Source organism: Vitis riparia, chromosome 7 (genome assembly GCF_004353265.1).
Source record: "Vitis riparia cultivar Riparia Gloire de Montpellier isolate 1030 chromosome 7, EGFV_Vit.rip_1.0, whole genome shotgun sequence".
NCBI lineage: Eukaryota > Viridiplantae > Streptophyta > Magnoliopsida > Vitales > Vitaceae > Vitis > Vitis riparia.
In genome coordinates this window covers 23941417-23962224 of record NC_048437.1, presented here as the reverse complement: position 1 = coordinate 23962224, position 20808 = coordinate 23941417, and the positions used below count along the sequence as shown (strand labels likewise).

At 38.6% G+C, this 20808-nt stretch overlaps 2 protein-coding genes across 6 annotated transcripts; one reads left to right on the top strand and one right to left on the bottom strand.

Annotated features, from left to right (window-relative positions):
- Positions 1-613: 613 nt before the first annotated feature.
- LOC117918643 (serine/threonine-protein kinase 19) lies at positions 614-13215 on the bottom strand. 4 transcript variants are annotated; one of them, XM_034835434.1, is made up of 9 exons: positions 13064-13215; positions 12897-12970; positions 11682-11762; positions 10170-10262; positions 9754-9873; positions 3029-3100; positions 2562-2639; positions 1001-1199; positions 614-901 (listed from the first exon to the last, which is right to left on the bottom strand). In XM_034835434.1, the coding sequence occupies exons 1-8, from the start codon at positions 13158-13160 to the stop codon at positions 1008-1010; spliced, it is 807 nt and encodes a 268-aa protein (XP_034691325.1). In that variant the 5' UTR covers positions 13161-13215; the 3' UTR covers positions 614-901; positions 1001-1007. The 4 variants fall into 4 exon arrangements, with proteins under 4 accessions (XP_034691325.1, XP_034691326.1, XP_034691327.1 ...); XM_034835435.1 differs by having other exon boundaries at positions 614-1199; positions 12897-12965; positions 13064-13201; XM_034835436.1 differs by lacking the exon at positions 11682-11762 and having other exon boundaries at positions 614-1199.
- A 741-nt stretch (positions 13216-13956) lies between these two features.
- Positions 13957-19987, top strand: LOC117918797 (probable methyltransferase PMT3). Of its 2 annotated transcripts, none has more exons than XM_034835691.1 (8): positions 13957-14019; positions 14969-15430; positions 15553-15717; positions 15826-16008; positions 16133-16727; positions 18554-18666; positions 18789-19009; positions 19480-19987. In XM_034835691.1, the coding sequence occupies exons 2-8, from the start codon at positions 15167-15169 to the stop codon at positions 19799-19801; spliced, it is 1863 nt and encodes a 620-aa protein (XP_034691582.1). In that variant the 5' UTR covers positions 13957-14019; positions 14969-15166; the 3' UTR covers positions 19802-19987. The 2 variants fall into 2 exon arrangements, with proteins under 2 accessions (XP_034691582.1, XP_034691583.1); XM_034835692.1 differs by lacking the exon at positions 13957-14019 and adding an exon at positions 14034-14354.
- The last annotated feature ends 821 nt before the right edge of the window (positions 19988-20808 follow it).

Below are 20808 nucleotides of genomic sequence, written 5' to 3'. Positions count from 1 at the left end.
ATTTCCTTGGAATCAGGTTTCTAAAGCATTTTAATTCACATTTTTGGATGTCAATCATAAATATCATCTTTCTTTCTTCTTAATTTCTTTGCTTTTGAAGATAATCAAATATTATTTCAATAAAAATTCAAAAACACATTTTATAACTTTATTGAAAATAATATTTCTTAAGAATTATAACCTATCAAAAAATATATAAATATTTCTTAAGAATTATTCTCATGGTATCAACCACCACCATGTAATGAACAACTCCATCAACTAAAAGTTACGATCAACACAGAAAAGTACACAACTATAACTTAATAACAATGTTTCTTTCTTCTTTTTTTCCCCTTAAATAATACCATTCATGCTCCAACAACCAAACATAAAACCCAGTAAGAAAAAGGTTTGCAAAAAACCAAACTCTGTCCCACGTTTTTTTGCATGTAAATTCATGCTCCCATGTCTGGAATCCAGCCCGCAATGTGATAGTGACTTATGGATCATTTTATTTTCAACATGGAGAGGTCAACAAACAGCCACAGAAACTCCAAAGCAAAGACTAAACTAATAAATGAAGAAGGTAGAAAAACCCATTAGAATGGAAATATTAACTCACAGTCATGCATGCAGTCGGGGCAATTATCTGAATTTTCTTTTATTGCAGCATCATATAGGAATTCAGTTAATCATGGAAGGATCACAAGATAGACAATTTTAAAATTAAGCACCAAATTTACATATGACTGAGTAATTGAAGGCCCAGTAGAGAAGACACTCACGTTATCACACATTCATTGAGGTTGATGAATGCAATTTCATGAAAATTTTAATTCCCACACTTCAATCAACTTCAATAGAAATTCCACTCTTCTCTTCTTGTGAAGGAAACATGTAGGAAGCATTATGAACTAACCTGTCCAAAGCATAAGTGACTTGAGCTCTTTCATGCTTGACAACCAAGAGATAAGAAGCATTATAATTATTGAAGAGGAAATTGCAGCTGGTGCTTTGCCTGGGTTTTAATCCTTTGAGACCCGAACAACTAAGCCAGTCGGTGTGTGGACTGTTTTGACATGACCCGAGCCAATCAGGTCACGAAGATGAAACCTCATATCAAGTGGAGATAGCCGAAGACGCTTCTTCTCTAGAGGGGCTAACATCATCTCTTTGTATCTTCGACGGTTTAGAAAAGAGAGGAGTTCCTTTCTTCCCTGGATAAAGAGCCAAATAAAGATTATACTGTTGGCTCGGGAAATTATTCAAAATATCAAATGTTCTCAATGAAACTCCCTAAAAAATTCTGATTTACAATGGAGAAAAACTTTAATTTTCATAGTTACAATTAAAATACATACTGTTTTAAAAGTATAGGTTACGTCATCTAAATTATATATGACCCAATCAAAGCCCTCAAAACAACAACATTTATCCCAATAACTCCATCAAGTTCAATTTGATCCTTTAGTCCTTATCATAGTCCAATACATAAAACCAACATTTGTCAATTCAAAGCCAAAACCTGAAAGCTTGTGATTTTATATCTTGTACAGGAATTCAGGCATCCCAGTCCATTTTTTGTTGGCTTTTTTAGTAAAAATTTTCAAATCCTCTTAGTTCTAATTACTTAATGGGGAAGATTAGCAGACTTAACAGCTGTTGACTCATTGCCTCCTGGTTTCCAGTCTACCTTACTTTTTCTGTATCTCTCGAGAATTTCCTTTAAGGATTCAACTCCCTCTTTGTTCCCAATATGTGGGTACATTTTCCACTAACTTTGCTCAAAAAAACAGAGTGTGATATAATTTAGAGTGGGCTAGAAAAAGAAAATGAGATGAAGTGTTAAGAAAAAGAGTAAAAGAAATTATGGGAGGACGATGAGATTAGGAATATAAAAAAAAATGTACAGAGGAATTGTGTGGTCTTCTCTCAAAACCATCAAAGCGGCCTTGAGGAATCCACCACAAGTAACAGAAAGAATCCACCGCGTTCTAACTAGAGAAAGATGACAGTTAAATAATTTTTCTCAACACAAAATTTCTGCCCCACAATAATTTGTGACACATGGTTTATAGGGGGAGGCCATCGAATCCTATTTGCTACCAGATCTAGGCTCTTACTTACAATAAGAAATCTTCAAGATTAAGTGCACTTGGGTTGTGCCACCCTTTTTTCCTAGGTGCTTCCAATCTTTGTTTTTTTTCCTTGTTTCACATCAAAAAAACAAAGGAAAAATATATAGAAAAAAATCTTCAAGATTAACTTCTCCTGATATACCAATATAACAAGGGCTCAGAATAGCTTATAAACCTAGGAAAATGTCAAATCCATTAGATTCAAGTTTAATGTTTCCAAATTTAACATCATCCATTTATATTATTATTTCACAACCTATAAAAAATTTACAGACTACATGACAGGGATACTATTTTTTCCCTCATTCACAATGTTGGATGCCACCTGTCTATGTTCCTTATAGGTTACCATGTTAGAAACTTGTAACTGAGTCCAACAGTCCCCTTCAAGTGTTATCTTACTGTCACATAAGGTAGAGAATATTACAATCAAGCGTGTACCTGAGAAAGGCCCTTAAGTAGCGAACCAATATTAGGGATTGCAAACCAGTACATGTTTGGATCAATAAGCTGGCGAGTCTGGAAAGTAAATGGCAGAGTTAGAACCAGTACAGACTGAAGACCATCAACCATGTTTCTGGGGAAGAAACAAGAGATCACATAAGAAAAGAACCAAAAGTGCAATCAATTGCATACTAATATGAAAAAAAGCAACGTGATTTATATAAACACTCAATAGAATCATAACAGTGCATGTTTTTCATGTTCCAGGAGACATGCACACATGTGCAAACAAGGGCATGTGTTTGTTTACTCTATACCATATCAAATTGTTATATTACACTCTGATCATACACACAAAACACATATATGCCTACACCTGTATCCAAGCAACACAACCATTGAGATATGGAATTCCAAAAAGCACACTAATGCAACAGATTATTCAGAATCCCAAGTTTACTTACAAGTAGGCCAGCATTGATTAAAAGAGAGATGTGTTCATCTTTTACATTTCCTCCAAATGATAGCAGTGAGCACTGAAGCAAAGAGTAATGAACATCAGAGATCATTCTATTCAAGGGAGGAAAATTTTCATATCACATTAAAGGTGCATAGAAAAAATGAAATATAATAATCATATATGATTGGAAAAATAACTTGAATGTCGTTGTTTGAACATTTGTTGCATTTAGGTGATAATCTATACCAGCATAAATAGAAACTATGCAAAGCACAGTTGAAGATGAACTTTCAAAAATTATAATAATTGCGAAATGGAAGAGAGAGAGCGAGAGAGAGAGAGAGAGAGAGAGAGAGAGAGAGAGACAGCTAGAGCGAGGGAGTCTGAGTTCGATGGAGGCGGGCGAGGGTGTCTACGAACAAAAGAAGGCGAAGGAGAAGAGCGAGGGTCCTTTCGTCCGAAGGAAACCGACGGAGGAGAGGGAGGGCTTCTGCGACTGAAGGGGAGCGAGACAACTAGAGAGAGGGAGTCTGAGTGCGATGGAGGCGAGCGAGGGTGTCTGCGATCTCAGGAAAGCGAAGGAAAAGAGCAAGGGTCTTCGCGTCTGAAGGAAGCCGACGGAGGAGAAAGAGGGGTTCGACGACCGAACGGGAGCGGGGGAGAAGATCGAGGGCGCTCGAGTCGAAATGAAAGCCTAGAGGGAGCGTCCTGCTCGGGGCACCGGGATAACTCCAGGAAGAGCATCTTCAGTGTGGAATCGAAATCTTTTGAGGTCGAGGTTGAAGAAAAGAAGGGCAAAACTCAAGTTGTGGTGGTGGAGAGAAAAAAAGGGATCTCGTCGTGGGTACGGATGGGAATAGAGAGTCTAGGGTTTTTTCTTGAAGGCTGGTCCAGTGCTGTAAGGACACGAGTGTGGGGAAATGGCGAAGAAGCTGGAAGGAAAATGGAAGGGCGTATTCCATGACGCGTGACGAAAACAGAGGCGGATGCTTCATAAGATTAGGAGTGGTGGATCTGGAGGGCAAAAATGCCAGTATTTTCATCCCCAAAGGGAGAGGAGCAGTGGGGGATGGACTTCAATGGTAGAATCGCTAAGGAGTCTGGGCTTTGAGAGGAAAGGGGATGAGAGCCAGAAAAAGGAGGCGTTGCTGCTGAAGCCTATCACGACGAAAACCTTTGCGGAGGTAATCAAACAACCGATGAGGAAAGACCGAGCAGTGATCAAGGTGGCGGTTAGAGAGAAGGAGATTAGCAGAAATTTGGACAAACTGAGGCACTGTTTGGTTGGGTCCTGGAACCCTAAATCAGGGAGAGGGGAAGACCTGAAGACCTGGGGGACTCTCTTGGCGAGAGCTTGGGAGTTGAAGGGTAACTTGGGTATTGCAAAACTGGAGAGGGGAAAGATTCTGCTAGAATTTGAAAGAGTGGAAGAATTGAAGAGGGTCCTAAGTCTCAGAAGCATTATGGTAAGGGGGGTTTCTATCAGTCTGGAAGAATGGAGGCCCGAGACGGGATGCATGCCGGAAGGGGAAAAAAGGCGTGAGGCTTGGGTAAGAATCGTGGGCCTCCCGGTCTCTCTTTGGGACCAGACCATCCTGAGAAGGATAGGGGAGGAGTGTGGGGGGTTCCTTGCAGTTGATACTCAAACAGAGAAGCTAGAAGAGCTACAGTGGGCGCGGATCTTGGTTAAGATGAATGGGGAAGAACTACCCAATGCGGTGGAAGTATGGATTGAAGAGTTGTGCTATGTGTTAACTCTCTGGTGGGAGGTCAGGCCGGTGTTGAAGGTAGGACCGGCGGGGTTGAGAGGAGTGAAGATTGCAGCAGCAGTCGAGGTTGGGGGTGAGGCTCGTGCACGCGCGAATAAGCGCGTGATGGAGATGGGGGGTGGCACTAGGATCGAGGCTCTGCAGAAGCTGGTAGATGGGACGTGGGGGCAGTCTTGCGGGTCGGGGCAACCTGTGGATCCTCGCTTGGGTGGGCCGAACCAGAGGGGCCCCGCCAAATCCTCTGGGCGCAATGACTGGGAATCTCCTGGGCCTGATCCACCGGTTCTGGAGGCTGGGCCGTCGCGGGCTGGGTCGGCTAGGCTGTCTTATTCTGGATCACCTTCCTCTGGGCCGTTAAATAGAAAGGATCTGGAGCGGGCCAAGGTCATTTCGCCATCATTTGAGCCTGGGCTGGATTTAGGCCCGGCTAGTGAGGCTCGCACTGGGGGTTGGACCGGCCCACGTCTGCTGAAAGGGCCAGATGCAGGAATTTCTTCTTTTTGGTTGAAGAGCAAGGAGAATATGGAGGAACCATGTCCTGTGGAAAGCCCAAAGACTGACGGAGCCTTATTGGAAGAAGCTCAGAGGTATGGAAACTCATCTAGCCTTGGTGATTTATTGGTTCCGGCTGCCTTGTCTTCTTCCTCTCTTTTTTCTGGTCGGACTCCATTGGGGGAGTATTACGACTTCTCTGGGGCTGGTTGGGAGGTAGCCCAGAGAGACTCTCAGTGCCACATTGTCAATGGGCTAGGGTTTATGGAGCATGGGGCAGCTCCCAACTGGGAGTTGATGGAGGTCAGCAATGGCAGCAATGGAGAAGGTGGAGGGGAGCTATGTCTGATCCGTTCAGTGCCACAGGAAGACAAAGGATGGGAGGAGGTTGATTGGGAAGACAGTGAACTGGCTAGATTCAGTAAATTTCTGGGGTTTTCGACAAAAGGCTTGGAGAAGGAAATATTGGACTTTTTGGTTAAGATCAGAAAAAGGAGGGAAAAAGTCCACAGTAAAATCCTTCTGGACAAATCAAAATTTGAAAGGGAGCTAAAAAGATTAGAATGCTCCATTAACTATGAAAGGGGGAATAAGCTGAGGAGTGATATGCAAGAAAAGGGGGATCAGATGTTGGAAGTTTAATGAAGTTAAGGCTGCTAATTTGGAATGTGCGGGGAGCTAATGATAGCTCTAAGAGGAAGGTGATTAAGGCAATGATTAAGAGTCAAAGGGTGGACCTGTTTTGTCTTCAAGAGACAAAAATTCAGTCGATGTCTGAGGGAGTGGTTAGGAGTCTTGGCTCTGGGAGGTTCCTGGACTGGGGTGCTTTGGATGCTAATGGCTCTGCGGGTGGTGTGCTGATTTGTTGGGATAAAAGAACCTTGGAAGTGAGTGAGATGGAGGTGGGTCAATTCTCTATTTCCTGTAGGATTAGGAAGGTGGAGGATGGGTTCGTCTGGCTTTTCACAGGTGTTTATGGTCCGTTCTCTAGGGAGGATAGGGAGGCCTTTTGGGGAGAGTTAGGGGCAATTAGAGGCATCTGGAGTGACCCGTGGTGTATAGGGGGCGATTTTAATGTCACCCTCTCCCAAAGAGAAAGGAGCAGTCAGGGAAGGATAAGTGGTGTAATAAGAAGATTCGCCCAGGTTGTAGATGATTTAGAGCTCATTGACCTTCCGTTGCAAGGTGGGGTGTTCTCGTGGAGTGGGGGTAGAAATAACCAAGCGTGGGCTAGATTAGATAGATATCTTGTAACCCAGGACTGGCTGGATAAATTTTGTGGGGTTGTTCAATGCAGATTGTCGAGGCCCATATCTGATCACTTTCCTATTATGCTGAAGGGTGGAGGGTTAAGACGAGGCCCATCGCCGTTTAGGTTTGAAAACATGTGGCTGAAAGTAGACGGCTTTAAGGACCTTCTCCGAGAGTGGTGGCAGGGCACTGTGGTGAGGGGGAAGGCCAGTTTAGATTGGCCTCTAAGCTGAAGGTGATGAAGCAGAAAATCAAAGAGTGGAATAGGGAGGTGTTTGGCAGGCTAGAAGTTAACAAGAATTTGGCTCTCCAGCAGGTTGAGTTCTGGGACAGGGTGGAAGGTGAAAGGTGCCTGTCAGTAAGTGAAACGGAATTGAAAAGGAAGCTAAGGAAACCTTCAAGAAGTGGGTTCTTTTGGAAGAAACCCACTGGAGACAAGCGTCGAGGGAGTTGTGGTTGAAGGAAGGGGACAAAAACACAGGATTCTTCCATCGGATGGCCAATGCCCATCGTAGAAACAATTCCATGGACAGAGTCAAAATCAATGGGGTATGGAGGGTTGAGGAGCAGGAGATAAGGGAGGGGATTGTGCAAAATTTTCAGCAACTTCTCACTGAAGTGCCAAGTTGGAAGGCGGATATTGAGGGGCTGCACCTCCCAAGACTAAACCCCTGTGAAGCTGAAGGACTGGAGGTGCCCTTCACTGTGGATGAGATTCACTCTGCCTTGATGGACATGAATGGAGACAAAGCTCCTGGGCCAGACGGGTTTACAGGGGCTTTTTGGCAAACGTGTTGGGAATTTGTGAAGGAGGAGATCTTGGAGCTGTTTAAGGAGTTTTTTGTGCAAAAATCTTTTGCAAAGAGTCTCAACACCACCTTCTTGGTCCTCATTCCCAAGAAAGGGGGGAGCGGAGGATCTTGGGGATTTTCGGCCAATTAGCTTGCTAGGGGGACTGTACAAACTCATGGCCAAGGTGTTGGCTAACAGATTGAAAAAGGTCTTAGGAAAGGTAGTCTCTTTGGATCAGAACGCTTTTGTGAGGGGGCGGCAGATTTTGGATGCATCTCTTATAGCTAATGAGGTGATCGACTTTTGGTACAAGTGCAAGTAGAAGGGGCTGATCTGCAAATTGGACATTGAAAAGGCCTACGACAACATCAATTGGAATTTCCTTATGAAGGTCTTAAAAAAGATGGATTTGGGACTCGGTGGATGGAGTGGATGTGTGGTGCATCTCCACTGCCAAGTTTTCTATCCTGGTTAATGGGGTTCCAGCAGGTTTTTTCTCGAGCTCCAAGGGGCTGCGTCAGGGTGATCCCTTTCCCCCTATCTCTTTGTCTTGAGTATGGAGGTATTGAGTGCACTCTTAAGAAGGGTTGTTGGGGGGGGGGTTCGTCTCAGGGTGCAGCCTTAGGGGTAGAGGGAGGCTGGATTTGGAGGTATCCCATTTGCTCTTTGCGGATGACACAATCATATTTTGTGAAGCTAAGAAAGAGTATCTAACCGCTTTAAGCTGGATCTTGGCTTGGTTTGAGGCAGCGTCTGGGCTAAGAATAAACCTAGCTAAAAGCGAGTTAATCCCTATTGGGAGGTTGAAGAAATTGAGGAGATGGCAGTGGAGCTTGGGTGCAAAGTGGGAGCTCTTCCCTTAGTTTATTTGGGGCTGCCCCTTGGAGCCCATCACAAGGCATTTTTGGAGTCTATATCAATGTGGGATGGGGTAGAAGAAAGAATGAGAAGAAGATTAGCTCTTTGGAAAAGACAATACATCTCTAAGGGTGGGAGAATCACCCTTATCAAGAGCACCTTGGCCAGCATTCCTATTTATCAATTGTCCCTTTTCCGGATGCCCAAGGTAGTAGTGAAAAGGCTTGAAAAAATGCAAAGAGACTTTCTTTGGGGAGGGGGGCGAATGGAAAGGAAAGTACATCTTATTAATTGGGAGGTGGTGTGTACCCAAAAGGTGAATGGAGGGCTTGGTTTACGGAAGATTGATCTTCTTAATAGAGCCTTGTTGAGTAAGTGGATTTGGAGGTTTGCCTATGATGAGGATATTCTTTGGAAGAAGGTGATTGGGGTGAAATATGGTCAAGAGGGCCTTGGGTGGAGGACAAATGAAGTTCGTGGGGCGTTTGGGGTTGGGGTTTGGAAGGAGATATTGAAGGAGGCAAATTGGTGTTGGGATAACATAAGTTTTAAGGTGGGCAAGGGGACTAAGGTAAAATTTTGGACGGATCTCTGGTGTGGTGAGGAGGTGCTGTCCAGAATTTTCCCCCAGTTATACACTTTGGCGGTGAATAAAAATGCAACAATCAACGAGGTTTGGGACTCTGGTCTTGGTCAAGGGGGTTGGAACATCAGATTGGCTAGGGACTCAAATGATTGGGAGCTGGATTTAATAGGAGCTTTGTTTAACATGTTGAGGGACGTTAAGATCTCCCAAGAAGAGGATTTGGTGGTTTGGAGAGGCGGAGGTAAAGGCATTTTTGGAGTTAGACATGCTTACAATCTGCTAGCTGCTCCTAATACCCGTGCCTTCCCGGTTAAATGCATTTGGGTGAACATGGTCCTACTAAAGCTGCCTTTTTTGCTTGGGAAGCTACATGGGGGAAGATCCTTACTTTGGATAGGCTCCAAAGACGAGGGTGGCAGCTTCCTAATTGCTGTTTTTTGTGCGGTTGTGAAGAGGAAAGTGTAAATCACATTCTTTTACATTGTATAGTGGCTAGGGTTCTTTGGGATATCATCCTTGCCTTGTTTGGTGTTCATTGGGTGTTCCCAGAGACGGTCTTACAGTTTTTACTTAGTTGGAGGGGCTCCTTTGTGGGGAAAAAGAGGAAAAAAATCTGGAATTCCATACCGGTGTGTATTTTTTGGACGGTTTGGAAGGAGAGAAATAGATTAGCCTTTAGGGGGGGCTCGTTAGACATACAGAAACTCAAAATTATTTTGTTTGTAATTTGTGGAGTTGGGCTAGATTGTACATGGGAGAGGAGTCCTCTTCGCTTTTAATCTTTTTGGAGTGGCTAGCGGCTTGTTAAGGCCGTTTGGGGCTGCTTGTTTCTGTTGTTTTTTGGGGTGTGGCTGCGTTTGTATACTCCCTGTATGCTTTATGGCGGTTTGCCCTTTAATACAAATTATGCTTACTTATCAAAAAAAAAATGAACTTTCAAAAAAAAAAAAAAATACAGCAATTCATATTGGAGTTACTCACAAGCTCATGATGTTCGATACTAGGTTCAAGCTTGGAAGTGATAACATGTGTTTTAAACCACTCAAAAACTGCAAGCTCGTCTTGCTTCTTCGCTGCCATTCTTTTGATAACACGTTCTATCTATAAAGGAATTTCATACCAAAAAAAAAAAATTAAAAAAAAAATAGTCACCATTAATTGCCAGTTTATCAAAATTTCAGACTTGACAAACAAATAACTCATAAATATAAACCAAGGGCACCATATTCATAAATTCATAAGGCCTGAAATGTTATAGACATGCATGCACCCAATTATTTCCAGAAAAATGATAACAACAATACTACAACCCGGATATGCTTGTTAAAAAGAAGCTGAAAGATCTGCTGATTAATGTTTAGATTATTTTAACATCTAATAAAATCGATGCAACAAACCTGGTTCAAATAGTCATCCATGAACATTATAGCATGATCATCTTGTCCAGTATTTAGTTTGAAAATGCGCAAAACCTTGTCCCTCCTCAATGACTGTGTAATGAAAAATACCTTGGTTTGCATCAAGCACAAAAAAAAATCTACAAAATCAAATTAAAACAATCCAGGGAAGGCGACAAACATAGCAAATGCAAGAGTTATGAAAATGAAAGGATCTCTGCATCACACACTAGGTACAGGTAAGACAGCTGGATTTGTTTAACTCAATCGTGCAATATTCCAGTTATTTAGATCTGCAAGAAACTTCCTAACCTGTTGCTCTATTTAGGACCACATCTTGTTTATATCTCAATAAAACATGTACAAGATATTTCATCATAAATTTTCTGAAACAAAACAGCTGCAAAAGTTTCAAATCTAATTCTATAAAACATCAAATTTATCACTTCAATAACATCTCAAGGCTTATAAGATATTAGCAACACAGATTTAAAAGGCCTTTCAGGCTTACATTTTAAGGCATGAGACAAGTAAGGTGTGCAATTTTAAGCGAAAGCCTGTAAAGCTTTCATGACATTCACACCTTCAAGCTCTGAGGTCCTTCAATCTAAAACATTGTCCCCATGCTAGCAAAATATAGGGTGTTCATTTTAAGTTTAAATGTCTAATATGTTTCAACTAGCACCCCATAATAATTTTCTCGTTTTAAGTTTCTTAAACTTTTTGTTGAACACAAAAATCCACTGAACACATAAGGGTATTAGAAACACATGCTTCGGGCTGTAGATATCTTCAAAATCCGTTGCTATGACAAGTTAAAATTTTATATTATGATGTGTTGGAGGGTAAGTCAGTTCTTTGTGGCAGCAGAGTATTAGAACTTCTAAAATTTCAAAGCAATAGCAGATTCCAAAAATTAAATTGGTTTGGAAGAGAACAGAGATTGCAGTGTTTGTGTGTCATGTAATATATTTGATGCACATAACATGCAATACATGATACATCTAGCCCTCGGTGTGTGCACAATTTGCATCTACAGAAATTGCCTGCCTTTCTTCCCTTTTGTTTATAAATTCTAACTGAAAAAACAAAAAAAAAAAAAGTATTTTCCAACAATTAGTCACAACAGCATGTTCCATTTATAATGAGGCAAGTCAATCGGAAAAAAATAGCATTGCGAAACAGAATGGAGAAGTGGGAGGGATTAAATAACATGAGGAACATGCTCATGTGCATGCTGCCCACCTTGCCACCTTCCAATTTTTTTTTCTCTTAATCTAGATTTTATTTATGTATAAACTAAAATTTCATGATCCTTGCACAGTTGTTCCTAGTGCATCGAGGGTTTCGCTACCACCTTTCACTTTGTCAACATAACACCAACATTTAAACATCTCCATGTTAACTTCTATATCAATATTCAAAAATCTCTAAATCATACCCTACAGGAAACAAAAATGCCAGTTATGAAATCCATTCCGGGTTAAGTAGATATTCAAAATTTTACCAAACCTCTAATTCCCTATCCACTTGAGTTCTGTCCTTCACACTGCTATATAGTTGTGACCTTAAAATGAAGGGCTGAACAGAAACCTGAAAATATGCATAAATGCAGAACAAGACAGATAATATAAGGATTACCATGGATAAATATTACTTTATACGATAAAAATTGAAAATTACATTCCATTTGTATAAGAAGATTAGAAAAAACTTTCCAAACTTAATAAAGAGGGAGAAGTCAGAAAATTTGTAGATTTCATGTTCCAAATAGTAGAAGAATTAAACTATAAACTGAGTTGTTTTTTTTGATAAGTAAGCACAGAATATATTGATAAGAGGCCAAAAAGCCACACGTATACAGGGGTATACAAATTAGCTAAGCCTCACAACCAAAGAGAAAACAAAAAAAATCCCACCAGCCCTTATGTGGAGGCTAAACTGAGTTGTTAGATAAACAAGGACTAACATAATGACTCATTGGCAAGAAAGGGAATGACCTGCATAAAAATGCATATCAGAACATGTCTTTGGCTACATCACATGCTACTTATATTACCAAAAGGGAAATTCAATAAAAAAGCCTGTTGTTGAGTCAAGTTCAGTGTGTCAGAAAAATCAGCATGACATTATATTGGTGTGAGACGGCAATCAAATAGATATAAACAAACATGAACCAAACTGAAGATTTACTATTGCCAAACTGAATATAAATAAATAAAACAACAACAAGAGGTTGCAGTTTTTATTGGCTTTCATGCTCCCCAAATAAGCCTTAATCATTTCCATAGCATTTGGACCCCCTACATTTGCATACTTATACAAATTCATTTCTTTCCACTGTAGTATTTAAGGGTCTATATGCCATCAGCCACCTTTTTTCAGTGCTTCCGCCTCCTACCTTTCAAAATTCTACATAAATTTCCTTTCCTTCGCAAAGTAATTGATATTTTCCCACTTTGTAATACATTTATATGTATTCATTTGCAACAGATTTTTTTTTTTTTTTACCGATTTCCTTTTAAAAACAACAATTTAAACCCACAAGATACATCTCCCAGACTCGTACTCAAAGCACAATCAACCAATTTTACAGGTAAAATTCGAGTTCAATTTTAGAAATCTCGCCTTTCTTCACCAAATTCAAGTTTTACATGCATTTGCATACGTAAATTCAATAAATAAAGCCAAAACCAGAAAAATTAGGGACAAAACGTCATTCCAAACCTTCTCAATTTGTGGAAATTGCGCGCGCATTATGCGTAGAGCCACCAACGTATCGCTGAAAGTAAGACTCTGCTCTGCATTAACGTGGAGGTATTAATCACGTCATGAAACCATCCACATCATTAATCACTCAAAATGAAAAGAATATTCAGACACAGAATGATCACCGAGTGATAGGGCTTCATCGTAATCTTCACCTTCCGGGACGTTTTCTTCATCGCGCCGACGCTTTCTCGCCGTCGATGGTCCCGGAATCGCCTCCATTATTCTGGATTCGCTCGAGCTCGTCAATTCACAAACCCTAATTTCTGTCCCAAAAGAATAATAAATTTACTCCAAAACAATAATCGTAGATTCGTAATAAATACATAAATTTAATAGAGTTTGTTCTTTTACAAATTGAGGTAAAAGTTAAAAATAATAATTAAGGGTATATTTGGTAATTATTTTTTAAATCACTTTTAAAATTCAGTTAAAACGCAAACCTCAAATATTTTTAATCTATTTTTAATATTTTTAAAAATAAAATTTATTTTTAATATTTTATTTTTAATCCTTTTACATATTTATATAATTATTTTTTAAAATAATCTTCATAAAATAAATAAACATAATAATTAAAAAATTATTTTTGAAAATAAAAAATAATATTTTGATTATCAAATATGTTTTATTATTTTTTATTTTCCAAAATAATTTTCTTTTAAAAATAAAATATTAAAATAATAATTATTTAAAATATTGGTATTAAATTTATTTATTTATTTACATAAGATGAATGATGGTTTCCTAATTTTGATTCCTTTCTTTTCTCAAAAAATTAATAAACATATCATTAATTTTTTTTTTCACCTTTTTTATTAATATGCATTAAATAAGAATTTATAATAGATATGATAAAATTTTAATTATTTTAAATTAATCACACAAAGAGAGAAGGTAAAAAAAAACTAAAAAAGGTAGTTGATTGCCGCTTACAACAATGAAAACGACGTCGTGTAGAGAAAGACGACGCCGTTTTGAGGAAAGAAAGTGTGTTAAATCTAGTGGTTTTGCTCTCCAAAAAAACTCCTGCGAAAATCAACCGCTGCAACTGCTGCTCAGGAGGTGCTGCCATTTCCTGGTACTCTACTCCGCAGATCCATTTCACCTTTCGTGCACCTCCACCTCCATCCTTGACCCTCCACTGCTCTCACTCTGCTTTTCCCAGATCTGTTGTCATTTTTTTGTTGGCACGCGCCGTTTCATGTGTTCTGTACCCTTTCTTTGATCAAATTTCTTTGTGGGTGTTTGATTTCAGAACTGCAGAATGCTTTTGGGCATCGATTTTTTGTTGCAGATCTGCGGGTTGGGAGTGATTCCATTGTTTGGGCATTGTTTGGTTGCCATTTTGGGTGCACATTTTTCTTTGTTTTGGAAAGAACATTTGCATTGGTTTAGGCCTTTTTTTCCAACAGTGTGAGTGCTTCCAAGAATGTGAACCAAACAGTTCTTTTGCATTCACTTGAATATGTGGGTGTTTTTGACAATGAAAACAATGAATGTTTTTATCCTTGGAAAGTCGTAAATTATTAGATTGTGTTTTTTTTTCCCTTTTCGGTTTTTTAAGGTGGGGTACCGATCATGTTTTCTATGTCATTCTCATTTTATATATTTTCGAAAATGAAAAATAATTCTATCTAATAGCCATATACATATTTTTTTTTTTTAAATTGAATTTGATTACCCACTTTGATTTGAGTTGCAATGATTTTGGTACCTAGATTCTTTTTTCTTTTTTCTTTTTTCTTTTTTCTTTTTCTTTTTTTTTTTCCTTTTTTTTTTTTTTTTTTTTGGTGTTTTGCCGGATGTTGTAAGCATCAAATGGTGTATTTTTGTGGAATGATGTAATGGCTTCCATGACTGAGAACTAGTGTTGATTTTACCAGGTTTTTGTAGCGGGTGTTGTCCATGGGGTAAAGGGTGTCTAATATAAATTAGGGGGAGCCTGGCTGATGACCTATGTCTATGTGCTCCTTAGTTACACTTGGTGATTCATGTGTATTGATTGTTTGTGGATTTGAATTTTGCAGTGTTGGGGATCAGTTGGTGATGGGGAAGATCGGGTTTTGTGTTCTTAATTTTTGAAGTGAAACATTGAATTAATGAGTTTGGCTTGAAATTCATTGTGGGTCCATCCTCTGCCATCAATTACTCTACATTGGAAGTTCCAATTTTGATCTTCCTCGGGCCAAGAGGGAAGATCTGTTTATCTCTTAGCTCTAACTAAAATGACAAGGGGAAGGACTGATGGAGGTCACAAGAAGCGGTTGGTTACTTCACTAGTGATTTTGGTCATCTGTGTTTGTTTTCTTTATGTGTACTCTCGGAACCGTGGTTCGTCGGCTCTGGAGTATGGCAGTAAATCTTTGAGAAAACTTGGGTCTTCTTACTGGGGTGATGATGAAGGGACTGATATTGGTGGCAAGCAATATGAATCTTCCAACAAATTTGGCGAAGGAGGAGAAAATGATGCTATACTAAAGAGCATTCCTGTGAGTTGTTTCCAGCTGAACAACTTTTATCTCTCTACCTAGTGAATTGAATTAGTGCCATTCTTAGCTCTGTATGTCCTGGTGTTTGACTAATTTCTCTTCCTTATATTTGCCTTTTGAAGGTTTGTGATGATCACCATTCAGAGTTGATTCCTTGCCTAGACAGGCACTTTATATACAAAACAAAGTTGAAGTTGGATTTGTCTTTGATGGAGCACTATGAGAGACATTGCCCACCACCTGAAAGGCGTTATAATTGCTTGATTCCTCCTCCAGCAGGGTACAAGGTGAGTCTGTGCTTAAGTTTTTTGAAATATTGGGACCAAGGAAGTTTATATTGTTTTCATTATCCACATGTACCTAAGATGATTCTCTTCTGCTGTGGGCGGTAACAGGTCCCAATCAAGTGGCCTAAAAGCAGAGATGAGGTGTGGAAAGCCAATATACCTCATACCCACCTTGCAACTGAGAAGTCTGACCAGAACTGGATGGTTGTCAAAGGTGAAAAGATTGCATTTCCTGGTGGTGGAACTCATTTTCATTATGGAGCTGACAAGTATATTGCCTCAATTGCAAATGTAAGTTGGTTCTTTACAATGTCCGAAAGGGAAAAATGGAAAGCCAAGACTTGTAAATACATTAATCTTGTGCTTGTGTTCTGCTGAATAAGTGATGATCATTTTTAATGGATTGGACTGGCAGATGCTCAACTTTCCAAATAATAATTTAAACAATGGAGGAAGGATCCGCACAGTCCTTGATGTCGGTTGTGGAGTGGCAAGTTTCGGAGCATATCTTCTTTCATCTGATATCATTGCAATGTCTTTAGCACCCAACGATGTGCATCAAAACCAAATCCAGTTTGCCCTAGAGAGAGGAATTCCGGCATATCTTGGTGTTTTAGGGACAAAAAGACTCCCTTATCCAAGTAGATCTTTTGAACTTGCACACTGTTCTCGTTGTAGGATTGATTGGCTTCAAAGGAATGGGATCCTTCTACTTGAGCTAGATAGGTTACTTAGACCAGGTGGCTATTTTGCTTACTCATCTCCTGAAGCCTATGCCCAGGATGAAGAGGATCTGAGAATATGGAGAGAGATGAGTACCCTTGTAGAGCGTATGTGTTGGAAAATAGCTGCAAAAAAGAACCAAACTGTTATTTGGGTCAAACCTCTAACTAATGACTGTTACATGAAAAGGGACTCTGGTACTCAACCTCCTCTCTGCAGATCTGATGATGATCCAGATGCTGTGTGGGGTACACCTATGGAAGCTTGCATCACACCTTACTCTGACCGTGAGTATTGTTACCTTATATGTCATCTAAACCATGATCTTTATGAGTTTCCTTACCATATTAAAAATAAGATGTCCAAGAGCATGGTATCAACCTAATCTGAACTCCCTTAAGCAACAGGTCTTCAGGAAATAATGCCATGACAACTCACAAAATGGATTATATATGCCAATTTTTTTACAATTGAAATGACTTTACTTAATTATGCTAAATAATCTGAAATGTATAGTTGTGTTTGTTAGACAAAGACTACAGAAATGAAGCTATGAAGTTTGTCAATCATGTACTTTTGTTCCGCAAAAAAATATACTCACACTAGGTAGCATGGGGATCTATGATTTGGAATTCATTTTTGTAATGTATCTGGATCTAGAATATGAACTGTTTTATGCATTTTTTATTTTTATTTTTTGGAATTTGTATGTTATATCTGGAAATACAGAATACAATATGCATATCACACATATTCAATTCTAATCTATGGTTCTAGAATGTGAACTGCTTTACACATTATATCTGGTGATGAGGGATACTGCATGCATATTGAATGCTCCAAGGCTTCATCAAATTGTGACCTACGTGTTTTAAGTCAGGTAGTGGATAAAAAACTTGCAATTTGTTGACATTTAGATGTGTGTTTATAATTGGAATGATCATGAACGTGTCTGATTTGCCACCCAAAATTGACCCAAATAGAAAAGCAGCAACTTCTGCCTGCATTTTGGGCTGCACTGGTAGCTCTAGGTCTGATTTTCCAGCACTAATGATACATTTGTATGATTATATGAAGCAAACAAGGAGATGATGACCTTTCACCATTAACATTATTGCCTTTTAAACACTCTTGTTTGTTTACAACTCCAAAGCTCCACTTCTCTCTAGAACTTCCCTGATCTCTTGTTTGTTTACACCCTCACCATTGACAGTGTAACAAGGAGGGCTCTACCTCAGCAATTTAAGGGAAAGACCTTGTATGTGAGGGGTATATAATGGGTGAATTCTCTACCCAAAAGCTGAGTATACAACCCCTCCCTTTGCTCAATAATCTAGGGAGGGAAGGTGTTATGTCAAGAATTTGAGTATTGGCCTTCTGCCTCAACAAGAAGAGGGAAACACTTCTAAGTTAACAAATTGAAATAAGAATCTCTTTACCTTGGCAAAATGGAAATAGGAGTCCCCAACTTGATAGTTGACCCGAACCCCCTTCCTAATGGAAAAGGGTCTTTGACTAGGGAGCCGCTTTTTTGAAGAATATTCTTCCTGAAAATGGATAGGAGGATTTCCACCAGCATCTATCCTAGGAAGGCATCTATCTTACATAGGTATCTGTGGTGTTTGGCCATCCCCCCGATGTTGGGCCTTCACCATAAGGTGCTACCTCACCATACTGCAGAAAGCAATTTGATTACAGCTAATGAATTAGAAGCACATAATATTTTACTGCTTGCTACCGTATAAACTTGCCTTCTATTACAAAATGCACTAGAATCTCACTCACCGGTTGAAAGTTTAGGCGTTGGCATCCAATTACAGCCTTATTGAATTATCTCAAATCAATGCCTGATTGTTTAAATCAGTGAGTAATTGTTTAAATCACAGCCCATGCATGTGGTGCAAGATGTAATGCATTTCTCTTCTAATCTATAATAAACTTTAGATTGTATCATTTTCATATAGAAAACACAGCTTTATTCTGAGATCCTTTTTGCCTACAGTTTAACTTCATGTGTTTCCTTGTGCTGTATTGTTGACTGTTTTCACTACTTCATGAGATTAACATTGGAAATTGAAAAAATACGCGAACTAAATTTTGTCGGTCCCATCAGAAAACCATCAAACAAGAGGTAGTGGATTGGCTCCTTGGCCAGCTCGATTAACTGCTCCTCCTCCTCGTCTAGCTGATTTTGGCTATACCAGTGACATGTTTGAAAGGGATACGGTAATCCATGACAAAATCTCTTTGTTTATGCATGCATACGTCACATTTTCTGCCGGGGCACACATAAACACAAATACAAGGTCACAAGAACTTCTTGTATGATTAGATTGATCGTGTTGCAGGAAGTTTGGCAACAAAGGGTTGACAATTACTGGAATATTTTGGGTGCAAAGATCAACCCTGATACTTTGAGGAACTTGATGGACATGAAAGCAAGCATGGGATCATTTGCAGCTGCTCTGAAAGACAAAAATGTGTGGGTGATGAATGTGGTTGCAGAAGATGGACCCAACACTCTCAAGATAATATATGACAGAGGCCTGATAGGCACTATTCATAACTGGTATGTTCAATTTTAATTTAAACGCCAGCATTGAGGAAAAGAAAGAAACGAAATATTTAGAATCGTATAACCTCAATTCATACTCAAACCATCATGACATTAAAATTTTATTTCTGGTTATTTATTTTCTCTGCCCTCTCAGGAACCAGAGGGATCACTGAAAAAGTTCTTAACCTCTAGATTTCTAGGAAAAATCCCTAGACTTTCCCTGAAGGAAAAAACATACCATGCATAAGAAAGGAAAATGTTACTCTTCCTGACTGAATGCCAGAAATGTTGATCAGATTCCTCAAGTAAACTACTCCATGGCTATCTGAAAGACCAAAACGAATAAAATTAGAATCACACTTTAGAACTCAGCTTACCAGTACCATTATAAAGGCACGACCATTTCTTTTAGAGTTGTAAAGATTGTTCTTTTCCAGATCAATGAATCATTGAAGGATCTTCTTGCATGCCAACTCTGACAGGTGTGAAGCCTTCTCAACCTACCCAAGAACCTACGACCTACTCCATGCCTGGACCGTCTTCTCTGATATAGAGCGAAATGGGTGTAGTGCAGAGGATTTACTGATCGAAATGGACCGCATCCTAAGGCCAACGGGGTTCGTGATCATCCGTGATAAGCGGGCAGTGGTAGAATTCATAAAGAAGCACCTAACAGCATTGCACTGGGAAGCAGTGGGAACAGCAGATTCAGAAGAAGACCCAGATCAGGATGAGGATAATACTGTGTTGATCATCCAAAAGAAGATGTGGCGTACAAGCCATAGCCTCAGGGAATCTTTGTAATGTAGGCTTCTTCATGAATGCTCAATTGCTTATTTTCTCTTCTTTTATCATTTGATGGATATTTTTTATTTTTTGTCTATTTATTTATTTTCTCCGGTCCTCAACTTTGTAAGCTTATCATTTTTTTCCTCACTGATTGAAACAAAGAGGACATAAGTGGAAATAAGAAAATTTGCATTATTTTTATCTTTTGAAAGAAATTTTATTAACAGGCACACCTTTTCAACTTGTTTGATATTTAAAAACAACTTTCTATTTTTAAAAATATGAAACTGCTTTTAAATTTTCTAACACTGTTTGACGGGAAATAACTTTTAAAAACAAAGTAAAATAAAGAACAATTTTTAGAAAATAAGTAAGGAAAATATAGGCTTGGTTGGTCATATTTTTTTTAAACTATTTTTAAGTTAAAAAATAAAAAATTATTTTTAAGAATAAGTTTTAGAAATCATGGTCAATTTAGGTGAAATTTTAGAAATTTGTTAAATTTTTTATAAAACTTATTATTTATGCGTATATTTTATAATTTTTATTATTATATTAAAATTTTTAATAATTTTATTTATAATAATTTATTATGACTTCTGAACAAGAGTTAGTTTTGAAAACATTGCCGATATCCCCATTTTAATAGTTAATTTTAATCATAAAAAAATGCATTCTTTAAAAAAAAAAAAATTATTATGAAATCCTAGCAAAATTATGAAAAATGTGCCGTGATTAAACACATCCTAATTTAGTCAGTTTCAATCAATTTTTTAAATATTATAAATATATATAAAAAAATTTCTCTGACTTGTTAAAGTTATATCAAGTTTCATGACTTTTTAATATTAATTAAATCAATTTTTAAGTTTTAATATTTTTAGTATTAGATGGTGAAAAGACAGAAAATGATATGATGTTCAATTTTATTTGTTTTTTATAGTATTTTTTTTATAAAAAAATTATATTTTTCTTTTATTTTAAAAAATTAATGAAAATAACTTATACTTGTTTTCTAAAAA

Bases quoted from the DNA above. Each gene is read 5' to 3' on its own strand.
- LOC117918643 (XM_034835434.1), bottom strand. From the start codon at position 13,160: ATGGAGGCGATTCCGGGACCATCGACGGCGAGAAAGCGTCGGCGCGAT. The intron at 12,971-13,063 runs GTGATCATTCTG...ACGTTAATGCAG, and splicing joins CGATGAAGCCCTATCACTCG to AGCAGAGTCTTACTTTCAGC. The intron at 11,763-12,896 runs GTTTGGAATGAC...GCATATTTTCAG, and splicing joins AATTTCCACAAATTGAGAAG to GTTTCTGTTCAGCCCTTCAT.
- LOC117918797 (XM_034835691.1), top strand. From the start codon at position 15,167: ATGACAAGGGGAAGGACTGATGGAGGTCACAAGAAGCGGTTGGTTACT. The intron at 15,431-15,552 runs GTGAGTTGTTTC...TGCCTTTTGAAG, and splicing joins CTATACTAAAGAGCATTCCT to GTTTGTGATGATCACCATTC. The intron at 18,667-18,788 runs GTAATCCATGAC...ATCGTGTTGCAG, and splicing joins ACATGTTTGAAAGGGATACG to GAAGTTTGGCAACAAAGGGT.